The sequence below is a fragment of the Anser brachyrhynchus genome (assembly GCF_964034855.1).
Source record: "Anser brachyrhynchus genome assembly, chromosome: Z".
In the NCBI taxonomy this organism is placed as follows: domain Eukaryota; kingdom Metazoa; phylum Chordata; class Aves; order Anseriformes; family Anatidae; genus Anser; species Anser brachyrhynchus.
Genome location: NC_137697.1, coordinates 52,444,646 through 52,467,855, shown reverse-complemented (window position 1 = coordinate 52,467,855; position 23,210 = coordinate 52,444,646). Strand labels below are relative to the sequence as shown.

The window sequence follows — 23,210 nt, the reverse complement described above, 5'->3', positions numbered from 1 at the left end:
TTGGTAGTCAGGCAGTAATCTGCAGTGGTTTAGCAGCTGCTGCATGAGCAGCTGAGCCCTTCTCTCATCCTTGGGTGGGAACCTTGTGGAGATGGGAAGGGCAGACAGCTGGGGCTGGCACCCTTACAGCCATGCCAGTGTTAGCCCTAGTCTCCTCCAAGTCAGAACCCTTAGACTTGGCACTTTGCAAAATGTGTTTTGAAGTGTGTTTAAGCTAAACTAATTGGAAAAATCTCAGATATGCAGAAATGACTGTAATTTTTTTCCTGAATTCGGTGTGATAAGCCCACGAAGAAACAATTCCACCTGTAGCCAGCTGTGAATGAATGACTGAAAAATGACAGAATGGTAAAGAATGGTAAGGACAAGATACAGAGCTCAGCACGGGACAACTGGGTAACGCTTGTGGGTATAGAAAGAGATCGAAGTTGATAGTCTTTTCCAACTGTACTAAATTATAATCTAGATATTTATCAATTTTAGTTGCAATGATTACAAATTGTTACCTTAAGATAAACTACATTCTGAAAAATCTCCAATTACAGTGTACAGAAGCACATCTGCTTACCAGTGGTAATAAAACATTAGTGATGGTAATAAAACGTTAAATTTTGTTTGCTTTTTAGAGAGTTGAACAAACATCTCTTTTGCTACTTTCAACAAAGTTTGTAATCTGTAATCAAATTACCTGGAGCCATGGTTGACATTAGTGTTGTTTGATTGACCTTTTTGAAGAAAATAGTTTAGTTTTTTGCCACTGATTTTTGTAGCTGCACAACTTAACTGTTAATAATAGTTATATATAAGTATATATGTATCTATATATCACCCTCAGGCAGCTCACGTAGGTCCCAGAATAATAATTCTATTGAAAAATTTTTAATCGAAATAAATAGGTTGTAGGGAAAAATATTACCTAGCCTTACGTACAGGCAATAAAAGTTCTCTGTTGTTGAAAATGTTCATGGTAGGGTTTTATGTTTCAGATTATTCTTTAGCCTCTTCTGAAAAGACTTAAGACAAATTTGTTGTACAGAAGTTGTTTTATAAAAAACTATGATATGCTAATAATTACATTTTTTTATGGATTAAAAAACAGTAATGGGAGTCTGAAATATTTTCGTAAGAATATTTGATTATTGTATCACAAATTATTGAGCTTGGGGTTCTTAAGTAGAACTTCAGGGCTCTTGAGTACATGTGCTCATCAATTTCAAAGAAAAAAAGAAATGCTCTGATCAATAAGAAATTGTAAGTGCTGAGAAGATACTGTTGTTATTGTTTTGTTTTTGTTTTTTTTGCCTGCCTGGGATTTGAGACTAAAAAGAGCATATCTAAACTCCCAGTTCCTGGGCAGCTGTTACTTGTACAGTTTTTATTAATGTGGGAAAATGCATATCTAAATCTTAACAGTACATTTGCATAAATGTAGGCTTCTCATTAATTTTGGTTATAGAGTGTGAAAGAGTTATATCTAGCTTGAAATTCTTCTTTGTGTATATTCACGCGAACTGCTGATTCAGTACAGCATGAAATTTGTTGTCATAATTTCACCTTACTTTGATAAGGGATGGAGAAGAAACCTCTTGAAGCTGAGAATATGGGTAAGGCGCCTAGGAGACCTAGATTTTAGGTGCTTCTTATATCAAGGGAGTTAATATCAAAGTTCCTGTATCCCAGGAGGGTTGTTTCCTGGAGTAAATCTAGAAAAAGGGGTGTCTCCATGATTCCATTCAAGTCATGACCCCTCTGCAAAGAAGACAGAGTGCAAAAGGGACTTTGACTCCGAAGCGTAATAGTGAACTTCCCAAGGGTGGGTCATGCTCCAGGTGTCATGCATTTTCCTTTAGGATGAATAAAGTAAGTGTGGAACTGGCATTGGAGCGCAGAATTCTTCCCACTCCCTTCCCCTTCACAGGGTGGTGGCTTTGTATGTGGAGCAGAGAGTCATTTAGTCTTGGTTCTTCTGATCCTGGCCCCAAGAGCCTTGAATGTGTTTCTGTGTATGTGTGCAATGGACAAACTTCAGGATGATGGGCCAAGCTTTACCATTCATGCTTTACCATGTGCTGGTAATGTGGTCTCTACCATGAAAAACAGCGTATGTGACTGTGAGTCCTCTCTGCAGAGGGCTCTCGTTCTTCCCTCATGGCAAGTGTTTCAATTACTAAGAAATTACTAGGATGGAGTAAAGTGATACTGCTCATTTCTACTGCTGCCACCAATTTTGTGTTTTAAATTTTTTTTTGTACTCAATTTATTTGGAGCATAAATCCAAGAACTGGTATCTGCAGCTGAACTCTGATGTGATGCATCTAGTTTGAGGCTGTGGGAGACAGCTATTTCTGGAAGACAGGCAGATCTTGGGGTGTGTCCTTCTTTATACCATGTTCTTAGGAGGCAGTGTAAGTGAATGTTCAGAATGACTGTTAAATGGCTTCAGTTTTGGGGTGTTAACTGAATGTCCATGGGACAGCTTGTGTCTCACTGAGCCTTGTGATTTCAGTCTGCCTGAGAGAAGTCTGGTGTTCAGCATCAGAAAGCCTGGGTGTTTGTGGTCATGCATTACCTGTCAGTTTCCTCCATTTTAAAATGAAATAATGAAGTCCTTGGTGAAATGTCTTCACATTTCATTATTTCAAAAGGTGCTGAAAGAATGAATGTAGGAGAAAAAGATACAGATGGATTGAAGATACAGGGGAAAAAAAAGTACAGTACGTAGGAGAGATGAATAAAAGTATAGTGTTTTGTGATAAAGTTTAGGAATACAAGACTGGATTTCTGAATTGCTGAGTACCATTCCTTCCTGTGCAGTGAGCTAGGCAAAGATGTTGCTGAATTTACAACTTCTAATGGTAGCTCACGGTCTATGTTGATTAATGACCAATTTATAGCTGTTTCTTCTGTGTCAGTATTGTTTTTTAACATAAATATTTTTCTCCTCCTTGAGCGTTTTCCCCTCCCTGATAATAAAGCGTAGCCATGTGATTACAGCTGTACTTGCTGAAGAAGAAAGGTTTGCCCATCAAGTCTCTTCTCATGAGAGACTCTGCAGTCCCCTGATCATTTAGCATCTTTCTCTGCACCCAGTTGAATTCACTTTTCTTACCTGTACCTTGTAAAATGGCCTGATAACTCCAGGGGTCATGATTGCTTTCCAGGTGTCAGGGTCATGTTGGTAGTGCTCTGGCATACAGTAACCTGACTGCTGCGAGGTTCACGTGACTGCTCCCCACTCACTGCTTGCTTCCAAGTGACAGGATTCCAGCTCACAATTTCACCCCCTTCATACTGCACAGGTCCTCACATTCTTTATGTATTATATGTAGCCCTCTGACCTCATGAAGATTCTGGAATTCATGGCAGCAAGTTTGCTGCCACCCAGCCATTCCTGGTGCCTAGGTTTAAAAGCCAAACATCTACAAGTACCCGTCACAGACTGCTTTTGGTGGAAATTCACTGGTGACCTGGCTCCAGCCCATCAGCTTGGCTTTGAGCGCTGCCCAGTATCATCTTGTCTTTGACTTATTCCTTATCTGCATACAATCTTTCTGCTCATAATGTCATCTGATTTTACATGTGGCACCGTGTCAAATGCTTTGGTGCAGTCAGAGTAGGCCAGATGTATTACTTCTAAAAAGTAGTTTGCTGTTCCCCTCAAACATTTTGGTAGTCTGCCCTTTACAGGCAGGAAAAAAAAATACCTTGGAGGGGTGGGGAGGTGATGTTGTGGTTTAACCCGGCTGGCAGCTAAACACCACACAGCAGTTCGCTCACCCTCCCCCCTCCCTCTCTGGGATGGGGGAGAGAAACGGGAAAGTGAAGCCGGTGAGTTGAGATAAAGACAGTTTATTAAGACAGGAATATAATAATAACAATAATAATAATAGTGATAATGATAATAGTATTAATAATAATAATGTGTAAGAAACAAGTGATGCACAATGCAATTGCTCACCACCCGCTGACCGATGCCCAGCCTATCCCCGAGCAGCCGGCCCCCCACCCCAGCCAGCCACCCCTATATATTGTTTAGCATGACATCAGATGGTATGGAATACCCCTTTGGCCAGTTTGGGTCAGCTGTCCTGGGTCTGTCCCCTCCCAGCTCCTGCTGCACCCCTAGCCTGCTCGCTGGCAGGACAGAGCGAGAAGCCGAAAAGTCCTTGGCCTGGTGTAAACACTGCTCTGCAACAATTAAAACATCAGCATGTTATCAGCGCTCTTCTCATCCTAATCCAAAACATAGCACCCTACCAGCTACTATGAGGAAAAATTAACTCTGTCCTAAGTGGAACCAGGACAGGTGAGTAAATGTCTGCGTGCCCCAAGGAAGCCCAGGTGCCTTAGCCAGTGGAGTGTCAAGAGTCACTGTAAGCAGTGCCTACATGGCCCGCAGTCTGTTTTTCGGTCCAGCTTTCCATGCTGTTGCAGCCTTTTGGGTGGTGTAGGGAGGGTGTTTTTTGTAGCAGGGACCCCTGCAGCAAGTGCTGGAGTGGTGTGGCACTGGGATTGCAGAACCAAGGTGGAAACTCTGCCTTTCCCTTGTGTGGTGGTGTCTGTGCCAGCACCAGGTACTGCCCTTCGCCTCTCCTCTAATGCTTCAAGTAATAACACAGGGATATGCAGGTAGTGGATTCAGGCTTCAGCCCTGTATTCCCCCAAGCCTTGTTCTGTGACCAAAACCTTGTCATGTTACCAAAACATATGTTGTGTTGATTTTTTTGATTTTGTTTTGTTTTTGGGGAGGGGAGGTTCTCTTTAAAATTCCTGTAGTACCATGCAATGTTACGTGAATGCCGCTGTAGTGCAGAGCAGCTGCCAGGCATTGCTGCATTTCACATTTGTGCCAGCGGCCTGCAGCGCCTTACCAGCCAGCAGCAGTGAGCTTCTTGCTGTTCTCTGGCTCCCAGTTACAATACAATGCTAATTTTTATAACTACTAGAATTGGAAACATCTACAAGCTATCTACCTTTCCCCGGGTTTGTGCAGAATTGTCCTTGCATTTTATGCTCTGAAAAGAAATATAAATTATAGCTTTTAGTTTTACTAATAAGAATGCAAAAATAGTAGTTACTAAATAAATACATCCATGAAGTGGAACAGAAGCAGTCTGGCATTGTTTTTTCATTAAAACTCTCTTTAACAGCTTTCCACCTTTTAGGTGAAACTGGTGGTAAAAGCACAGAATTCATGAAATAATTCTCTCAAAGTCAGGTCTCCCTTAAAGCATGACCAAATTGTGTAAAAAAAAAAAAAAAAAAAAAAATTCAGCTTATTTATAGTGTCATGGAAATCACAATTCCATAAATGGTAGGCTTCTTCCTTGGCCTTTCTGTAATGATGACAGATGTTTAGGACACGAAGATCTGTTTCTTGAAAAAGAAAGAAGCTAGTCATATCAAATACACTACAGCTTTTGTTATTTTTCCTGTTTTCAATGGTATACATTCTTCCTTATATTTCATTCAGTTTAAATTCAGAAAAATTAATTTTCAAATTTTATATTGGGGAACTAAATGAAACCTCTTACGGTAATTTTACTTACCTTTTAGTTGACTTGATAATTCAATTAAGATTTATCTGGAAGAGCAAACTTGATTATATAAGGAGTTACACAAGCAGGAATGTCAAAGGCTTAACGAGAGTATACACAGAAAATGCTCGCTTGCTAGTGTAGTTTTCAGGATAGCTTGCAAGCTGTATTTGCAATATGTTCCAGAAGTTTAGAAAAACTGCTGAATAGGAGGTTTTAGTTGTTTCATGTTTTCCAAAGTATTGAAGTAACGATGAAAAGGAATCCTGTCCTGTGAAGTTATGTTTTTCTCTTTTGGGTTTAACATCCTGTACCTAGGAAATTCTCACTATGATGTTAGAAGGGTAACTTGTACTTACATGAAGTGGTGGGCTTCTTGTTATTCTGATGAATAAGAAATTGATCATTTTAGCTGTAAAGAGCTTTGATCATGGTTAGCCATGTTTAGTTATATTGTTTGTTAGGGGAAGAACTTCACTTTTTTGGTATTTGAAAAGTGGGAAACAATTTGAATTTTTATCATTTAGTTTTTTTCTCCTTTGTAACAGCTGAGTAATTTTGACTTAAGACTCTGTTACGATACTAACCAGAATAACGCCTTTTGAAAAGGCATGTATGACCTATTAGCACAATCACTGTAAAAACAGCATGGTTTGTGCCGTAACTTTCCTAACCTCTTGCCGTAACTTTTCTGCTGTGCAATATGACCACTTCTTGGGTTTATATTGCATGAATATTTCCTTTAATCTTCATTGCTTGGAGTTGTTTTTTCTTTTTTTTAACAAAACACTCCATTACTAGCACATTTATGCTTTTATTCTGTTAAAATTTGTCAGTATTTACAGTTCTCTTTTCACACAACATCTCCATTAATCTGGTCTGTTCTAAGGAATCTTGAGCCACTGGACTGACCACCTTTTGTTTCATAAAACCTGTAGGTAGGCGGCATCTTCTAGATATGTTTGGCAGTGCTAGTTGATTATACATAAATGATTAAATATGGTCTATTATCTCTATAGTTTTTTATTGCTAGAATTGAAGTGCCAATAAAAGGAATGTTATTACATGATGCTGTGATTTTCCTTCATGTGTTCTGGGTTTCCCTTATACCTAATGCAGTCATTAGTGAACTACCTTCATAAGCTTAATCATGTGTATCAAAGGGAAGCCCGTTGGAAAAAGCCTTTGAACTGGCATTCGTTTTAGGCACGGACAGTTTTGTTTAATGGGTTTAAATTAAATGTTTAGAAAGTTCAGTGGTAAGTGGGACCGAGAAAATTTTACAGTTAGATAAATCTGGGTTTTTTGTTTGCTTTGTTAAAATGCTCGTGTTTAGTATCTTCTCTTATTTTTTAGGGCTGAGGGTAGCCCAGGATGGCAGCAGCTTCCTATGATCAGTTGTTAAAACAAGTTGAGGCATTAAAAATGGAGAACTCCAACCTTCGACAGGAGCTAGAGGACAACTCAAATCACCTAACAAAACTGGAAACTGAGGCATCTAACATGAAGGTATTGCAAGTGCTATCTATCCTTTGTGAATTATTGTTTCTGTTGATGCCTTTTGTGTTTGATTGTGTGTGTTTCAATGGACTGGTGGTAGTTCAACAATTTCAGTGTGCTTCAAGATTCCTATAAGACTTCATTTACAGGCCGTGTAAGGGAATCAAATTTACTTAATTAATCAAATTTACTTAATAAAATGTACTGTTTTTTGTTGTGTTTTTTTTTTAATTTGGAAATCAAAATATTTCAAAACTGTTTTTAGAAGCTCCTTCAAGCGTTCTAGCTTTTTTCATGGTGTATCATAATTAAGTATTACCATTTTACCACTGCCGTACTTGCCAGCAGAAAGTCATGGGAGAGGCTGGAGACTATCAGTGTTTTAAGGTAAGTTTAATAATTTTGGGGTTTATTAGAGTTACAATATATAGCATCCCCCAAAAAAAAGTTCATTTTAAAATAAGACCAGAAGCCTCTCCCAAGGCCTAAATTCATACAATAATTTCATCCAAATAATTCATACAATAATTTCATCCACATCTATCTATCTAATAATTTCTTATGTCTAGGTGTAGGCTTTCAGAGTGACCTATCCAGGACAAAACACTAGGCGAAAATGGATTTTAGACTGATTTTGATAAACTGGAAGATATATAACAGCTGCATCTGTGTGACAATGACCCTGAAGAAGGCAGAACTTCAGAAACATTCTAGCAGCATTAATAGGGTGCCCTTCTTGAGCTGACAAATCTTGCTTCTTTTTGCTAACAGCCAGCAGAACCAGAGCACTTTTGGTACCAAAGTTAATACTGTTATCTCTGCAAATGCTACTGCATAGCATAGGCTAGCTCTAAATATTAAACAACATTTGTGGACAGTAGTGTCTATCTCCTTGCATTCCCATCTTTGTATCATTGACTTACTGTTACCTTTAGCTGATCTTTATTTTTTAATACTGTAATCTGATTACTATAGCAATTAAAAAAAAAAATACTTTTAATTGAACTTTCCTTTCCTCCAGCATGTGGAATGACCTATATTCTCTGTCAGAAGGATTTTTTTAAATTCTGAATCATTGTCATTAGAAATTACAACACTTAAAAAGAACTACAATTTTTTCGGTTATATTTAAACCTTACGTTGCAGGGTAAAATGCAAATCTCTCTTCTACCTAAACTGAGATGAAGTAATAGTCTGTAACACACCGGCTACCTGAAACTGTATTTGGTATTAGCAACTGTGAAAAAGAACTGTTTGCTTGCTTAATTCTCTATCTGAAAGCTAGATCTGTTACTTACACTGTTTTTCTTAAGATAATATTATAACAAAGCTATCAGTAACTTCCCATCTCTCTCTGTCACTGCTGTCTAAAATTTCCTTTACTGCAGGGAGTGAAGAATGGGATAAATGATCTTCACAGTTTTGAAAAGGCAAAAACAAAAATACCTTTTTTCCCTTGCTTGTTCCCATACAGCTCTTTTTGTGTGTGTGTGTAGATAAATTTCCAGTGACATAGAGACAGGCATTAATGCCTCTAGGGCATTAATTCGGGATGTGGGACAGCCTTATTCCCTTACTTAAAATCTCGTGGATCACCAAACTGAAAGCGGTTCTATCACACTCTACAGAAAAGTGTTTATGCTTGTATTCCAAGTAGGTACCTCATATTTTCTCTCCTTAAATGACAAACTGGATATGAGGAATTTATCCTAAAACACCTCCAACTCAAGTGTCAAGCTCAGGGTTTCTTTTCATTTTGGAGGAAGGAGGTTGTTTAGACTAATCTGACTTTTTTTTCCCCATATTCTATCAGAAGATCCCGGGCATATCTGGTCCTCATGAGTGTTTGCTTCTGGACCCGAAGCAAGATGCCATTTCTTTCTCTTGTTTGTTTCAGACATATTTGGAAAGGATTGAAACCTTGCTTTGTCTTCCTTATGTTGAATGTAAAGGATATTATGGGAATCATCTTAGGTACTGGAGCGTGTGGGTGAAAAAGTTTGATGGGGATCCTGCAGGATTCTGTTCAGTCGGGAGACAATTTTAGTATTGTACGTTTTCAGAGAAAGTACATAGTGGCTTTGTACCACTGAAAGAAGCTGCTTTATTCATGGTTTATATGGTTCCAGTGCCATGATTAGGGATAATTGCAAGAAAAGTAATTAGAAGAAACAGGGAAGTGTAGATAGAAAGCCTCTGGGCTACCATATAAGTAGTTAAACTCCAAATACTTTCAAACTCTAGTCCTTTGGGATGGCACATAAGCACTGTAGAGCTGTAGAGCCACTCCTCCTGCGAAGTGCAGTCCCAAACATGAAAGGGATAAAGGGAGTGGTAGTGGGGCAGATGAGTTGTGGTTCCATGACATTATGTGCAGCAGTGTTGTCGTTGTTACACCATTCATTTTGATCTGTAGAAATATTTTGTAGTATTTCTTCAGACTGTGCTAGTATGTTTGCCTATTCTGCCTTATATTCTTTAATCAGTCATGGAAGGCAATCATTGGGAGGAGCATTTTAAAGACAACATTCAATATCTTTAAAGAAATTGATTTTGAAAGTAGTAGTGTTAAAATGTTGTGCAAGTATACCTCATTTTTATAATCTCTCCATTTCAGAAATGTAAGATAATCATACTGGAATTAAAAGCTTAACATGAGCTCATCTTTCAGCAGTAGTTTACAATAAATGCATCTGTCCTGTATTAGAACAACGTCTGCATCTGAATGCTTCATTTTTAAAGCTAAATTTCATAATTATAAGGGAAAACTGTTCTTTGCTGACCAAAAAAGAACTTGAGGGGTAAACAAAAAGATGAATGCTATCTGGGTGCCAAAATGATTTATAAAACAGTGTATACTTTGTTCTTTATTTTGTGTTGTCTTAGAGATTAACTGTTCAAACAAAAGAAATCCCTCAGAGTATTATGACTAACTTGGGAAATTCTGTCGTTACTGTTCGCTTACTGTCAGATGAAATACAGCAGTTCTGTGTGATAAAATGTTCTCTCTAAATAAACAAATAATGCTGTTTGATGGTCAATGAATTAATGATGTTGGACCATAAACTGTTCTTTTATGTTTAAGTGTGTAGGTGTAGATAGTAAGCATAACCACATAAAACACAGACTGTGGACAAATTTAGGAAAAAATGGACTAGCAAATTTGAGCTCAAAACCTGTAATATTCTTGAAGAGACAAAAAGCAGTCCAGCATGTACACAGAGTTATAGTCCAAGCTCTACTACTACTCGCCTGTAAATGTACAACTCTGTCAGAAAAAGACCTCAATTTTTAAGGCATAAATTGCGAGTGAAGACTGTCCTACCTGGTTTATGTGAAGAACAGCTGTTAAGGATGGTACATTTTTTCATATAATACTGAATTCATATTAATATTTTTCCCCATATAAGTTCTGTGTGAAAGTGGTTACTTTTAATTTAATCTCAGATACGTAAAAGCTTGCAAAAGAATAACTTCCGTTATGTTTGATTTCCATGCTTGCTCTGTCTCTGGTTGGATTTCATTCTAAAATAATAATTTTGTGTTGTCTTGTGTAAGAAAGATGCCAGCTTTATTACGTGCACTGCTCTGTGAGCAAAATGTCTTCCCTTTTGTGTTTATATAGCAAATTTAAAATTGTTTTCCGTATTATTTTCCAGCTCACTTAATGTCCTCTATACTTTGTCTACATGTATCAATACAAAATAGATTCAGATATCATGATTTTTTTGAGAAGTGTTCTAAGTAGCTGAATCTACATGGTAAAGAAACAAAGCAATGGTTAAACTTCTGTTCTATGGAATCTTTTTTTCTTTTCATGTACATAAAACACACTTTTCATATTTTTAAATTTTTTACATTTATTTTTTGGAGTTTTTTTGGCAGATCATTACCTTCATATAAATATTTTAGTTGTAATAATTTTCTGTGTGTTTTTGTTGTTTTTATTTTTCATTGTTTGTTTACAGAATTCAGATTTAAAAGACGAACTCCTAGAGAGCTAGTTACTGTGATGTTCAGTGTGGGTCCAAAGAGTGGTTTATTTTTGACATGGAAAGTATTTGTGTTTTTTTCTGTAAATTAGCAGGGTAGTAAACCTTACGATGCTTTTTATTGGTGGATTGGAACAGATTTTGACTAAACAAAAAAAAATAGTGCTGAAATTTTGAGAATTTTGATTTTGAATATGTTTGTACAAGGTTTAGATAATTGAAAGTAGCTGCAAAAGATGCTTCAAGACAATATAATATTACCAGATTTATTTTAGGTTTGTGTATGCTTTGTGCAGTTGATTAATTAATACTTTAAATTAGCTGAATTAAAGGTCAGTGGTGTGCTATACAAGATGCCATGGTGCCTGTTCCATGTGTAGTGGTCATGCTGGACTTGTGAGAATATGGGAAAGCTTATTTCTTAAAAGAGCTGAGTGTGATTTTTATATATAAAAAAAAAAACTTGCCTTTTATTTTCTCTGCAAATATAACTTCCTATCATTCTTTCTGTGACTATTTAAAGAGATGAACATACAGATCCTTAGCAAGAATAGCAGAGTCACTAGCAAGATGGCAACTTAAGAGAACAGTAACAATAGCTTGGTTGTTTCATGAAAAAGATGGAATCTTAAAAATGCACTGCTTCCAGCTTGGAGTCTGTTTATAAAAACAGGAGATGGATGTTCAGAATGTTTCAGGGGCAGACTCACTGGCGGTGTTTTGTCATTGTTACACTTTTTGCTTAGGAACTCTTTGTCAAGGTGTGGAAGCGGGCTTTTGCCTTAAGAGTTTAAACAACAGCAACAACAAATAATGCTGATTTTTTTACACCAAGAATACCAGTGATTGAATCACATCCTTTTTTAGAAAAGTTTACTCTTGCAGAAACATAAAAATTCAGATGTTATTGGCACCCTTTATTCCTCATATGCACATTTTAAGGTTTGGTTCAAAGCGTCTGCCAAGAGAAAGCAGTTACATATTTTGAAAGAGGCTTTTATCTAATGCTTTCCTGATTATCTAAACGGGTGATTGCATATTTTTTTAACTTGCCTTCCTCATTTACTGGTCAGACTATCTCCTGCTTAGCCACTATTTCTTGATACTTAACCATGAGAACCTGCTTTATTCTGATCAGTTGTCTCTCTGATCATCAGTGTTAATGATCCTCATTGTAAAGCACAGAAGATGCCAAGAAGTTTTTCTGTTTCTGGCACAGGAATCCATTTCAATGTATCATGATAATCCATGTGTTCGCAAATCAGAATTTGAAGCCTGTCGTATTTGAAGCCTGACAGAAATCCCTGAAACATACTGCTTACAAATTTTGTCACATGTTGTATGCATACATGGTGTGTATCTTCCTAGACATAAGTTTAGTCAGGTAAACGGTGGATACATACGATTAATGGATACCCATATTTGTAATCCCATCTTCAGTAACCTATCAGCGGTTTTTACTATAAAATACCTGAAATTGTATATTTTACTACTGTGTCAGATAAACAGGTCTTTCCCATCACTTTCCAAAAGGAGAGTGTTTGTTGCTTCAACTTGCTTTTTTCCCTTTTTCTTTTATCTTTGGAAAAAAGATTTATAGCTGACATCACAGAGTAGAGTATTTCAGCAAGGCATACAGCAATAAAAAAAACCTGAATGACGTTAAGATATGAAAGTAAAATATTCGGTACACAGAAGAGAAACACATTAGAATAGATGTATTTGATCTGGAATTCCTATTAGTGAATAGGGTAGTAAGCAAGGGTAGTAAGCAAACTGCAGTGTAACTGTGAAATGCTTGTATTTGAATCTTAAATTTTAGTATGGTAGGTATGTCTTTGTGCTTTCTGTCACAGACTGGAATACTAGCATTATTTCCAGAGCAGTCACTGGAAATCTGATTTCCAAGTGTTACGAGGTATCTGATACTTTCACAAAGGGATTGGGACAAGTATAATAGAGTGGGTTATAATTGTTTGATAACTAAAAGCAGTGTAGTAATATTTCCACAGTAATTGCACATACAGAGCTTAGAGATATTTCCTTGATATACAGAGGGCATCTCAGGGGTTCTGCCTGAAAATTTATTATCAATAATAGAAAAAGTTAGCATGAAGGTCTAAAACAGATACACGAATTGCTTCAAAACACTTGAGTGAATATCAAATATTTCTGACATTTCACTGTATGAAATTACTGAACTGTCAAAAGTAAGGTGTAACTTGTGCCACCCTCTGGTTTTCAGCAACTGGAAGATTGAGGTATAACCCCCCTGGCTTTCAGAAAGTGGATTACAGCCTAGGAAAGAGGAAAAATCATTTCCCAGAGTGGTCTCGAGATACAGGTGCTTAAAACTGTAGTTAACGAAACATTTCCACAGTGTTCCTTGGCTTGTCAGCCAGTCATTTCTTGTTTGTTCATGGATTGCAGAATTTCTGTGTGGTAGGCTCCTTCCTCACAGCAATTCATCACGTATAGCTTCTTAGTCAAAGCTGCTTTCCTATATAATTTAAACTGCATCAACTTTATTGCTTTAGATTTGGACCCCTGTCTCCCGGGCTTCTTACCCAGCATGTTTTCACTTTGTTCCTTATGTATCTTCCTTTACCCTTACGTTTAACAGATAGCAAATAATCACACACTGTCAATCTATAGGACTCAAACTGAAGGTAATCTTTTTTTTTTAATTTGACTCTTCCACCAAACAGACATCTGCACTGCTTATCAAATTTGTGTATATAGTTTTTCTGCAAGATCCTCTGCTTACTTAAGTCCTTCTGGTTATAATAACCACTGGTGCTTGTCAGACAATGATCACGATCTCTATTATGTGTTTAAAATGCCCTCAGTGTGAGTGTTATGGAAGGTGGCAGGTGTGATGCCACTTTTCAAGAAAACATCCTAGGGAAAAACTGCTGATCTCCCTCAAAGATTCTTGAAGATTTGGGAAAGTTCTTTGATTGCTATGTGAGTTAAAGGTAGAAAATAAATAATAGAATAAACAATAGAGTAAAAGGTCTTTTTTTAGTGTAGTCAGTAGTGACCTAGTGGGATTTCTGCTATGACTTGATTTTTTTCAACGTATTCATAACTTATTTGGAGGAAAAAAATAAAAATAAAAAGATGTAAAAATGAGCGCACTGAGCGTGAAAAGCTGCAGGATTTTGTGGCATTGAGTGACTGAGGAAATAAGTGCCAGATAAAATTAAGTGCATTTGGATGCCAAAAATCAGTCGGGTTAGTACCACCAGAGATGCAGATTCAGGAAGTCTGCAAGTTAAGCACTGCTGGAAGCTGTGAGGAGGGATACACAAGTGAAATGAACAATGTATTTTTTGTTCATGTATATGCTCTGGGTTTCTGCTAAGGTAGGATGTTGGCACGGATTGGCATTTGGTCTGACTCAGTGTGAGGATAGTGCCTGCTTTTGCCTCCATTCTTGTTTTCCCAGTAGGGTCACAATCTCTTAAGACTGGTTGGAGCATAGCCCCAGGAAGAGGAGGAGGAATCTTCCTTCTAGAACTCCTTAGCATTATGAAGGAGAGGGCCTTCAGAGGCCAGGTGTGGGAAGGGATGGTGGGAGGGGGAGAGAGGAGGGAAGGTGACAACAACATGCTGGGGAGCCCGTAACTGATGAAGAGATCCTAAGAGACTGCAGTAGAGAGTAGGAAATGGAGCAGTCTGCCTGGCTGGTGATGGAAAGAGCCCTTTCTCTGAGCAGGTAGCGATCTACAGCATGTGCTGCAATTCACATCTGCCCTGCAAGGGGTGCAGTAGGGAGGGAAGAGTTGTATGGAGTCTCAGTAATTACAGCAGAAGTGTTTTTTCAGGTCATTCAGATTGTTGTTATTTTTTATTAAAAGGTTCACTAATTATCCTGGTTTATAGCTTAGCTTTTTGTTCTGTTTAAAACCTTTTCAGTTGTCTTTGGGAATTCAATAGAAAGCCTTAATGAGAAGGTCTAAGCAGATCCACTGCATAGCTCTGGTCCTAAGAGTAGCACAATCCTCAGTACGTTAGTTCATGGAAAAGTACTTTTGCAAATAATTTCAGGAATGTTTTTTGTTTTTTCCTTGTTTTGGTGAAAATTTGTACTCTAACATACTAATTGGGACAAAAATGTTTGAAAAGTTAACTTTGAAAATTCTGTATAAGGTGGCTCTGAGATAACATGATAGAAAGTGATGGGGTTTTTGTTTGTTTGTGGGTCATCTGCTTCTTTGTGGTTGTTTTTAGGAAACTTGAGTTATTAGATTATTTTAGAAGGATGGGAGTATTTGAGTAGAGTTGCCAATACAATCCAGTTGCTTTGTTATAGTTTATGAAGCAGTTGCAAAAGATTGTGATCATACTGTGAGGTCAATGACTATGTTTCTGTGAGACTGTTGAAATGTTGCCATTTCTTACTGTATCCTTTGCTTCCAGTGTTTTATTTTTCTTCCCATCATCCTGGTTCTGACTGTATATGTTTGTCTTACAACTTTTTAGAGAAGGATCCTGTTTACATTGATACAGATGGGAGTGAAAGAAACTTTTGCTTGCCACTTAGAGCAGTTAAACATAAATTTTCCTTCCTTAATTAGCTTGTGTGTCACCAGCTAATGAGAACCTTCTAGCATGCTCGACATTTGCTCATTGCCATGCAAGTAGTGTACTTCAAGAAGTGGTGCCTACATTGAATTTGTCTTTGTCCTGGCATTGTTTCCATGCATTTTCCAGCCAACTTTAATAAATCAGCTTCATTGTGTCTGACTGATTCTTCAACATTTCGGTAAATGTGGCCAAAGTTAAAAGGTTTTTTTGTACTTTTTACAAAAAGTTAGGCTCTTAGGAGTTATTTGTATGGTTCTGTGTCCTCTGACTTAACTGAGGTTGTTTTTCTTCTCCTAACTTCCATTTTTAAAAGCCTGTTTTGATATATGTTCCATCTAGCACACAGTAGAAGCTTTGTTTTGATTTCTTCGATAGTTCACTGAATTTTGTTGTGGCCGAGCTTTAGGCAGGCTTTAAGCAGAAACATAAATTACGGCAGACAATGAAGGGAAATGTAGAAGGAGCTAAAAGTGTTTTGAAGAACAGCTTACGGTGCAGTAGTGAACAAGAGGAGTTTGAGTAGTAAGCTATCCTTTGAAAAGGAATTTTTGTGAGGGAATTAATGAATCAGAAGTATAAAGACATTTCTGTGAAATTCATCTTTGTATCCATTTCCAGTGGTGGGGATGGTACAAATTATGACTCCCAGGTCTGTTCTTCACTTGTAACACAAACGAGCTTTGAAACAAACTATGAAAGCATGGTCATTGACACAACAGAGGTTTTTTACTTTTTTCTCTCTTTAAACAGAAAAAGAAAACACCACCAAAAAAAAAAGGCATCTCATTTGGGTTTGCACACTTAACCATTAAGGAAACATGAGCTTTAAGATAGATGATGATAGATTTTGTAGCTGGTCTGTATACACTATGATTGTAGAATCATAACATAGTTTGGGTTGGAAGGCACCTTCAAGGCCATCTAAGTCTAACCCCTCTACCATGGGTGGGTGATACAATTTTACATATGTACAAAAAAAATCTTCTGAAGTTAGCATACTCAGTGCTTACAATAAGGATGAAAATACACCATTGTATAATGTGTTATTTTCTAATTTACATCTGCAATTGAAGTTTCGAAGTGCAGATTTTCATGCATATAATGATGTGTAGAGTCAGGAATTTCTCTTGAAAGTTATATTTTGACAGAAAAAAATTGGCTTACCATGTTAAAAACACGAGAACTGCATCCTCTTCTGTCAGCTGGATTTCTTAGCCTGATAGTGTCTCTTTCATAAGCTATGGTCTCTATATGACTGGGTAGCCTACATCATGGAAATTGTTTGACTTCAGTCACAGTCAGAAATACCATGTCCAGAACATTGAGCAGAAAGTAGGAGAGAATTCAATGCAAGTTCAGAGTTGCAGATCTCACGTGGCACCATGTCATCCTAGACAGAGCTCAAAACTCAATTATATTCAGTACAGCCAACCAAAATATTTTGATTCAATAATAATGACTGTTTGCTTTCAGTATAACTGGATTATATTTTGTATTCTAGAATAATACAGCATTTTAAAACTCAACTGCAAGTTAGCTGTCTTTGTAGTTGTGTGTGTATTTAACTTCATATCTATTTAATAAGGGGGAGATTGGAAAATATAATAGTAGCATGGGATCTGACACCTTAAAAGTCAAGTCCTCTTCAAATGTTTGGCCCAGTGGGTATTTGGTCAGAGGGTGTGCATATACCATTGCTCTTAGTGAAAACCTTCTTTAGCTTTATACTTAATCCCATTCTGCACAGCAGGCGTTGTAAAAACAGGCAGAACGTAATGATGACACCTTGTTTTTGTTCTGAGTGATGATACTAGCTTTCCACTTGTTCCCCTCAAGCCTTCATATTTGCATTGTTTAACTGCCTGTATGATCAGTGTTACTGTACATTATAATAATTCACTGATCTAGTCTGAGGATAAATTTCTGAAGATTTTAATTTCATCTGATAGAGACACTACTGTAACTGGTAGTGCTTTGTTTGATGAACAAGAAGGGAGCGAAGCCATGGATTCAGCAGTAACATTCCTACCCTGAACAAATATTTGTGGAGTAGGTGCTAAATTCTGAGCTTCTGTACCACATGCTGTATTAATTTATTCATTATGTTCTTTACAACATATGATTGGTTTCCATTTTATTTCAGTATTTCCCTTCCAAACTTGTAAGCGGCTGAATTTTTCAAATGTTTAAGGGAGATTGTTCATAATTAGCATAGGAAGCATGCTTCTTTTTTTTCCCCTTCTGTGAGCTTTCATCTTCCTTAATCTTGCCTTATTCTAAGATGTATTTTCCACATTCTGGATGTTTCTGTTGTACCCTATGCACCACACACCCATGCTTTTCTTAGGAGGGAAGAGTTAATGTCAGTTGTAAAGCACATAAAAGCCTGTCACATCAGAATTATAACATGGAGGAAAAATACTATACTGACTGTACAGTAGATATGCAAGGGATAGTGAAATGTGTAGAGACATCCTCTTAAAAAGAATGTTAACAGTAAACTGGAAGATTTTAATTCATGTGGATTGAACATTTGGAAATGTCAGTGGAAGAAAATCCCTTAAGCTGAACAGATTTTTACAAATTGAATCAAATGATAAATCTGGAAAATATTTTTCTTGAGTGACTCCACGTGTAATGCATTTAGACATTTGCAAATAACTTAAGTTCAAGTGAACTAAAAATTGCACCATATTCTCGTTGTGGGAGTTACATAGTTTTTTTATGAAATGCAGAGATGTGAAATAGTGAATTCTGTCAGTAAAGAAGGAACAGTGGCATTGTATTGACATTGATTTGTGTCTTTCAGTTTGCTGTTCTGATTTCACAATAACTAATATTTTTAGCACAGTGTTTGCAATTGAAAAGATTCTTCCAGAATCCAAATTGGTTGGAAGATTGAATAAAAGGTTTTTCTATAATTTGGGTGAAAATGAGCTGGTGATATTTATAGTTACTGATGTTATTTTAGACAGTGTTCTTTCTGAGCATAAAATAAGGTGCTTTAGTTGATCTGACAGTGGACTTGCACTAAAATCTTAATGTGTTTCAGTGTGCGGTTACAGCAAGTGACAGCTCATGAGCATGGTGGCATCATGCAAGTAATTTTCCTTTAAAAAGTGACGTTGTTTGAAATTAAAATGAACAACATCATTTCACATAACAAACGCTTTATTCTTTCTACAGGGTTAAAAGTTGAGCTGTTCCTGTGTTTGACCTCAGTCAGCAGTACTGTCACCATCGCTGTGATCACTTGGGCTTGGTTATAGGGTTGAGGAACCAGAGCAATTGCCTGACACTTCAGCCAGTTAAAGGGCTCCCACCAAGCTTGATTAAGTAGCATTGTAATTTGCCAGAATGTACAGGAGTGAAGGGCCGTTCCATAATGCTCACTTGACCCCATGAGTGTCACAGCTACCATGTATGAGAGTATTAAGGCACTGTTGAGTTGATACAGCTATGAAGGGTCATGCTAGACGTTGAACTTCAGGTTCTGCTCTCTATAAACAAATAGCAAACAGCATTCTGATTTTTCCCCAGCTGTTTTGGCACCTAATGCTTTTGTTGAATTTGAGTGATGGATGTGCTTTTAGTATGTTGTCTCTCTTTCTGCCCTTTTAAACCAATAATTGAAACAATGTGCAACACTGGGTTGAAATGTAAAAATCACTTTAAAATTAGAGTTGAGCTGTATTGTAAGTTTTCAGCATATTGCATTTAAAAACATAAGCACAGTTGCTGACAGAAATATTCTCACTTAAAAACAATGCAAAATATTTTTGAGTCATTCACGATGTACTATTCCCATCCTGTACAGTACTAAGACAGATGTTCAATTACTGTCTGAAATTATAAACACTGCCTGTATTTGTGCAATTAGGCCTGGTTTTGTATTCAAGTGTTAGAAATATAGTGCTAATCAGGGTAAACATAACCTGAAATATGAACTGAAAGATGACTCAGGTTTCGTCTACAAACACTGAAAAATACACACAGTGAAATCTAGTGTATAGATGACAGGAACGTCTTCATTCAGGACCACGTATAGTTACTGGCTGAAAAGAGTTTCTTAATAAAAAGTCATTGACAGAATAGCTTTTGGTAGAAATCTTTTTCAGTGCAGGCTCATGCTTACCTTTAAAAGAGCCAATAAATTTTAAAACAACTTGTTTGCTAACTATCAAACTGAAACTGATCTGTGTCTCTGGAATACTGCTGCCAGTGTTTTCATGTATTTAATTTTTGTTATTCCCATACATTTGGGCACTCTCTGAATATATAAAACCTTTAGAAAAGTGCATAAAAATAGTAAAGCTTACTCTATTTAAAAGTGAGGGGAAAAAGCAAGTATTGTTTACAGAAGACTAAGCCTACCTGATATGACCAGACTCTTGTAAATGTTCTGTCTTCTGCCAAAGAAGTATATACGTAAACCAGAATGTGTTTGCACAGCTACCATCTTTTTAAATATTTTCGGATACAGATATTTAATACACTTCCAATCCTCCAAAATTAAATATACTTTTAAATCTTAACTCACTGGGATTTGAAATTTGGCATTATTAGCATTGCGTCTCTGTGGTTCCTTTATTATTAGCAGTTTGAGTAAATTTACAACACTTAAGCAATTTTATTTACAAGTTCACTACTTAGTTGGGTGCATTTACTGTCAAGGTACTCCTCAGTTGTTTTCCAGTTACTTGCTGATGGGTCTGATCTTTTTTATTTAATTAGCCATGAATTAGTTGTAAGTTTGGGACTATATTGACAGAACACACATAAAGACATTGTTTCCTTCACAGTCCAGAGACTGTGAAGGCAGAAATGTTTTTAAATGATGGTGAGTCATAGGGACATTGCCATTTATTTCCAAAAGCATTCATGTACTTCTCCTGTCTGACTAGGTTATATTTAAGAGACCATTAGGTTATATTTAAGAGACCATTATAATGATTTAATTTTCAATTAATTAAAAGAAGAGGAAAAAAAACCTGCAGCTTTTTTTATAGATTTTATAGATATACTTAGATTTGTGTAACTATTTTGTTAGGAAGTCACGATCAAGTAAAGAATTTGCTTAAAATAATGGTATAAACTCATACTAGTGTATGTATTCAAGCTTGCATAATTAAATAGAAATATTAATTTAGTTAAAGTTGTCCAAGTTTAAATAGACAATTTTGTACTATTTAACAGGCATGATATCAGAAGACATGAAAGATTATTGTTCATAGAAAAGCACTATTTCAAAATGCTGTATTAATCTTAGAAAAAAAATAGGAGAACTGCAGGTGAAAGGAATGTGCTGAATCCTGGAGTTATAGTAAGTATAAAAAAAAAAATGTGCGTTATCACAGTTAATTGCCATGTTTCCTCCAAATCAGTTATTGTGGACAACTTCTCCCTTTCTTTATTCAAATAAAAGCTCAAATTCCCCAATGTGTCATTTTAGCACACTCCTTCATTTTTCACTGGTACTGGGGGTCTGCATCTCCCTCTATAACATTTCTGTCTTGTCAGTTTAGATTGTGAAGTGTGCTGTGACCAAGCTTGAAATAGACACAATAGTCTTGTAATGGCACTGTTACTTAGCAAAAGTGGTAAAGAAAACAGATGGTGAAACGCTTTACCTGCTAAATAGAAAAAATGCATGTGCTGTTAAGGGAAGAAAAATGGGGTAAAAAAAAAAAAGTAAAATTTAGAGGTGCAACCTAAACTAATGAATTGCAGCAGAGAAAATTGGGAAGGGTGATTCACTTTGATTTTTATCTGTTGTCAATACTGGATGTTCAAGGAGAGAGAGCAGTCCTTGGCTACCCAGACACCATGCAGGCATGTAGTTTGGTGGCATAGGAAAAGGTGATAATATTTCCACTTAGCTGTTCACGCTGACCGTTGAAGCAAGAAGACTCATTGTGTAGGAAAGTATCCTGAGCCATCTCTGAAATTGCAGGACTATAATACCAGTATGCAGAGAGGTGAGAAAGAGGCTTCTAAGAGAGCAGGAGGAAGGGTTGGAGGTTTGTGGTTTTTTTTGTTTACTTGTTTTCCTGCACCAAGGTGCTGTTCACAGAGGAGGAAGGTTCATCAGTTTTTTTCTAAATTTATCTGAGTTGACAGGTCTTTCAGAAGCCTGAAAAACTCCCAAGACCACTGCACATACCCACATTGCCCTTTTAGGCTTTTAAGCTAAGACTGCTGTCTGCAAATGTTACCTGCCTTTGTGTCAGATAATGTAGGAGTCCGTCATTGAAAAACACCAGATTATTCGTTTGTCTGACTTTGCTGACAGGGCAGATGTTATGTATAGAAATGGCTGTGCCACATGGCTAATGAGGATGCCCTTGAACACACTTAAAAGCACAAGCACAGTGGAGATTTCTTTCCAAGAGCAGTGATTTCATCACACCAGACATTATCCTGAAGGCTATGCCTGCATTAACAGGGAGCACGGTAAGCACAGATCTGTAGGTGAATTACATTGAGGACCCAGTGTGCATAGTATATTTATGTCCCCCTGATACGTATATACATGTCATGGGATTTTGGTTTTGGACTAGTTACAGCCTGGTCCCATGGGTTGAATGTCTGTTAGCAGTATTGAGAGTAACTGCTGGCTTAGTTTGGGTGTGAAAGAAAATCAGTTTACACTCTTGAGATCATTCTACTTTGTGAATCAAAGTGCAGCCAGTGGGGGCAGCTGGGAGTCGGGCTTCACAGCGATCCAAACAAGTGCACTGGTGTGGGCACACGCCTTGACTTTGCAAGTCAGGCAATATGTAAACTGGGAAATTTGGCCTCAACTCACTACCAGAATTATTTTCAAAAAACAGAGTAGATGTAGTTCATACATCTAGAATCAAGCAGAATTACTCTGCTTACAGTACTGGCATGTAGTTAAATAGTGGGTGATTGCAGAGTGAGTTTGCTGCATTTGTTCTCGGTGCAGTGCTTGGAGATTATATTCCTAGGACCACACACAGTAAAATGAGTAAAATACTCAAAATCCTTTCACTTTATTTTTTGTATGAGGAAGAACAGTTTGAGTACAGAAAACCTCAGTAGCATATCTCTTTAAAGTCAATAATACCTTGTCTTCTTGTAGATGCCTTTAATTTCTTTTAAACAGGTTCCTTAAAAGGAACCTTCTGTAGAAGCTGCAGGGATCATTAATGTAGATGATAAGGCATACTGAATTCAGAAAAGAGCAAAACAGGGATACAGAGATTTTTAAAGTCATCTAAAATTGAATAGTTTTTGCGTTTGAACAGAAGGAGTACAATTCTAGATGTAGACTGTGTGTGTGAAAAGTATGGAGTACCATTCATTATTCAGAGTTTTTGTTTCCTGACCTTTGGTGCTTCTTAACATATTTTCTATGCCATAGTATGAAAAATCATATTTTAAATTCTAGTAAGGGCTTTTTGATTTATGTCCAGTCTTTTCAATTAATTTTTACTATTGATGTATCCATCATTATGATATCGAAAAGGCATTCAGTAACTTGCATTTAATTTTCTTCTTGAATTTAGGCCACTGAGCATTAGGGACTTGGGGGCTTACAGGACCCTTTCTTTAGTACAGTAAT

General features: G+C 37.0%; 1 protein-coding gene across 4 annotated transcripts in view; it reads left to right on the top strand.

Moving 5' to 3' along the window:
• The window catches only part of APC (APC regulator of WNT signaling pathway), a 90,631-nt gene that overhangs the window by 23,706 nt on the left and 43,715 nt on the right, over window positions 1-23,210 (top strand). For all 4 annotated transcript variants that reach the window (XM_080573280.1, XM_080573278.1, XM_080573281.1 and 1 more), the window contains exon 2: window positions 6,894-7,046. In XM_080573280.1, the coding sequence (XP_080429406.1) occupies window positions 6,912-7,046 (135 nt within the window). In that variant the 5' untranslated portion in view covers window positions 6,894-6,911. The remainder of the gene's footprint in view (window positions 1-6,893; window positions 7,047-23,210) is intronic.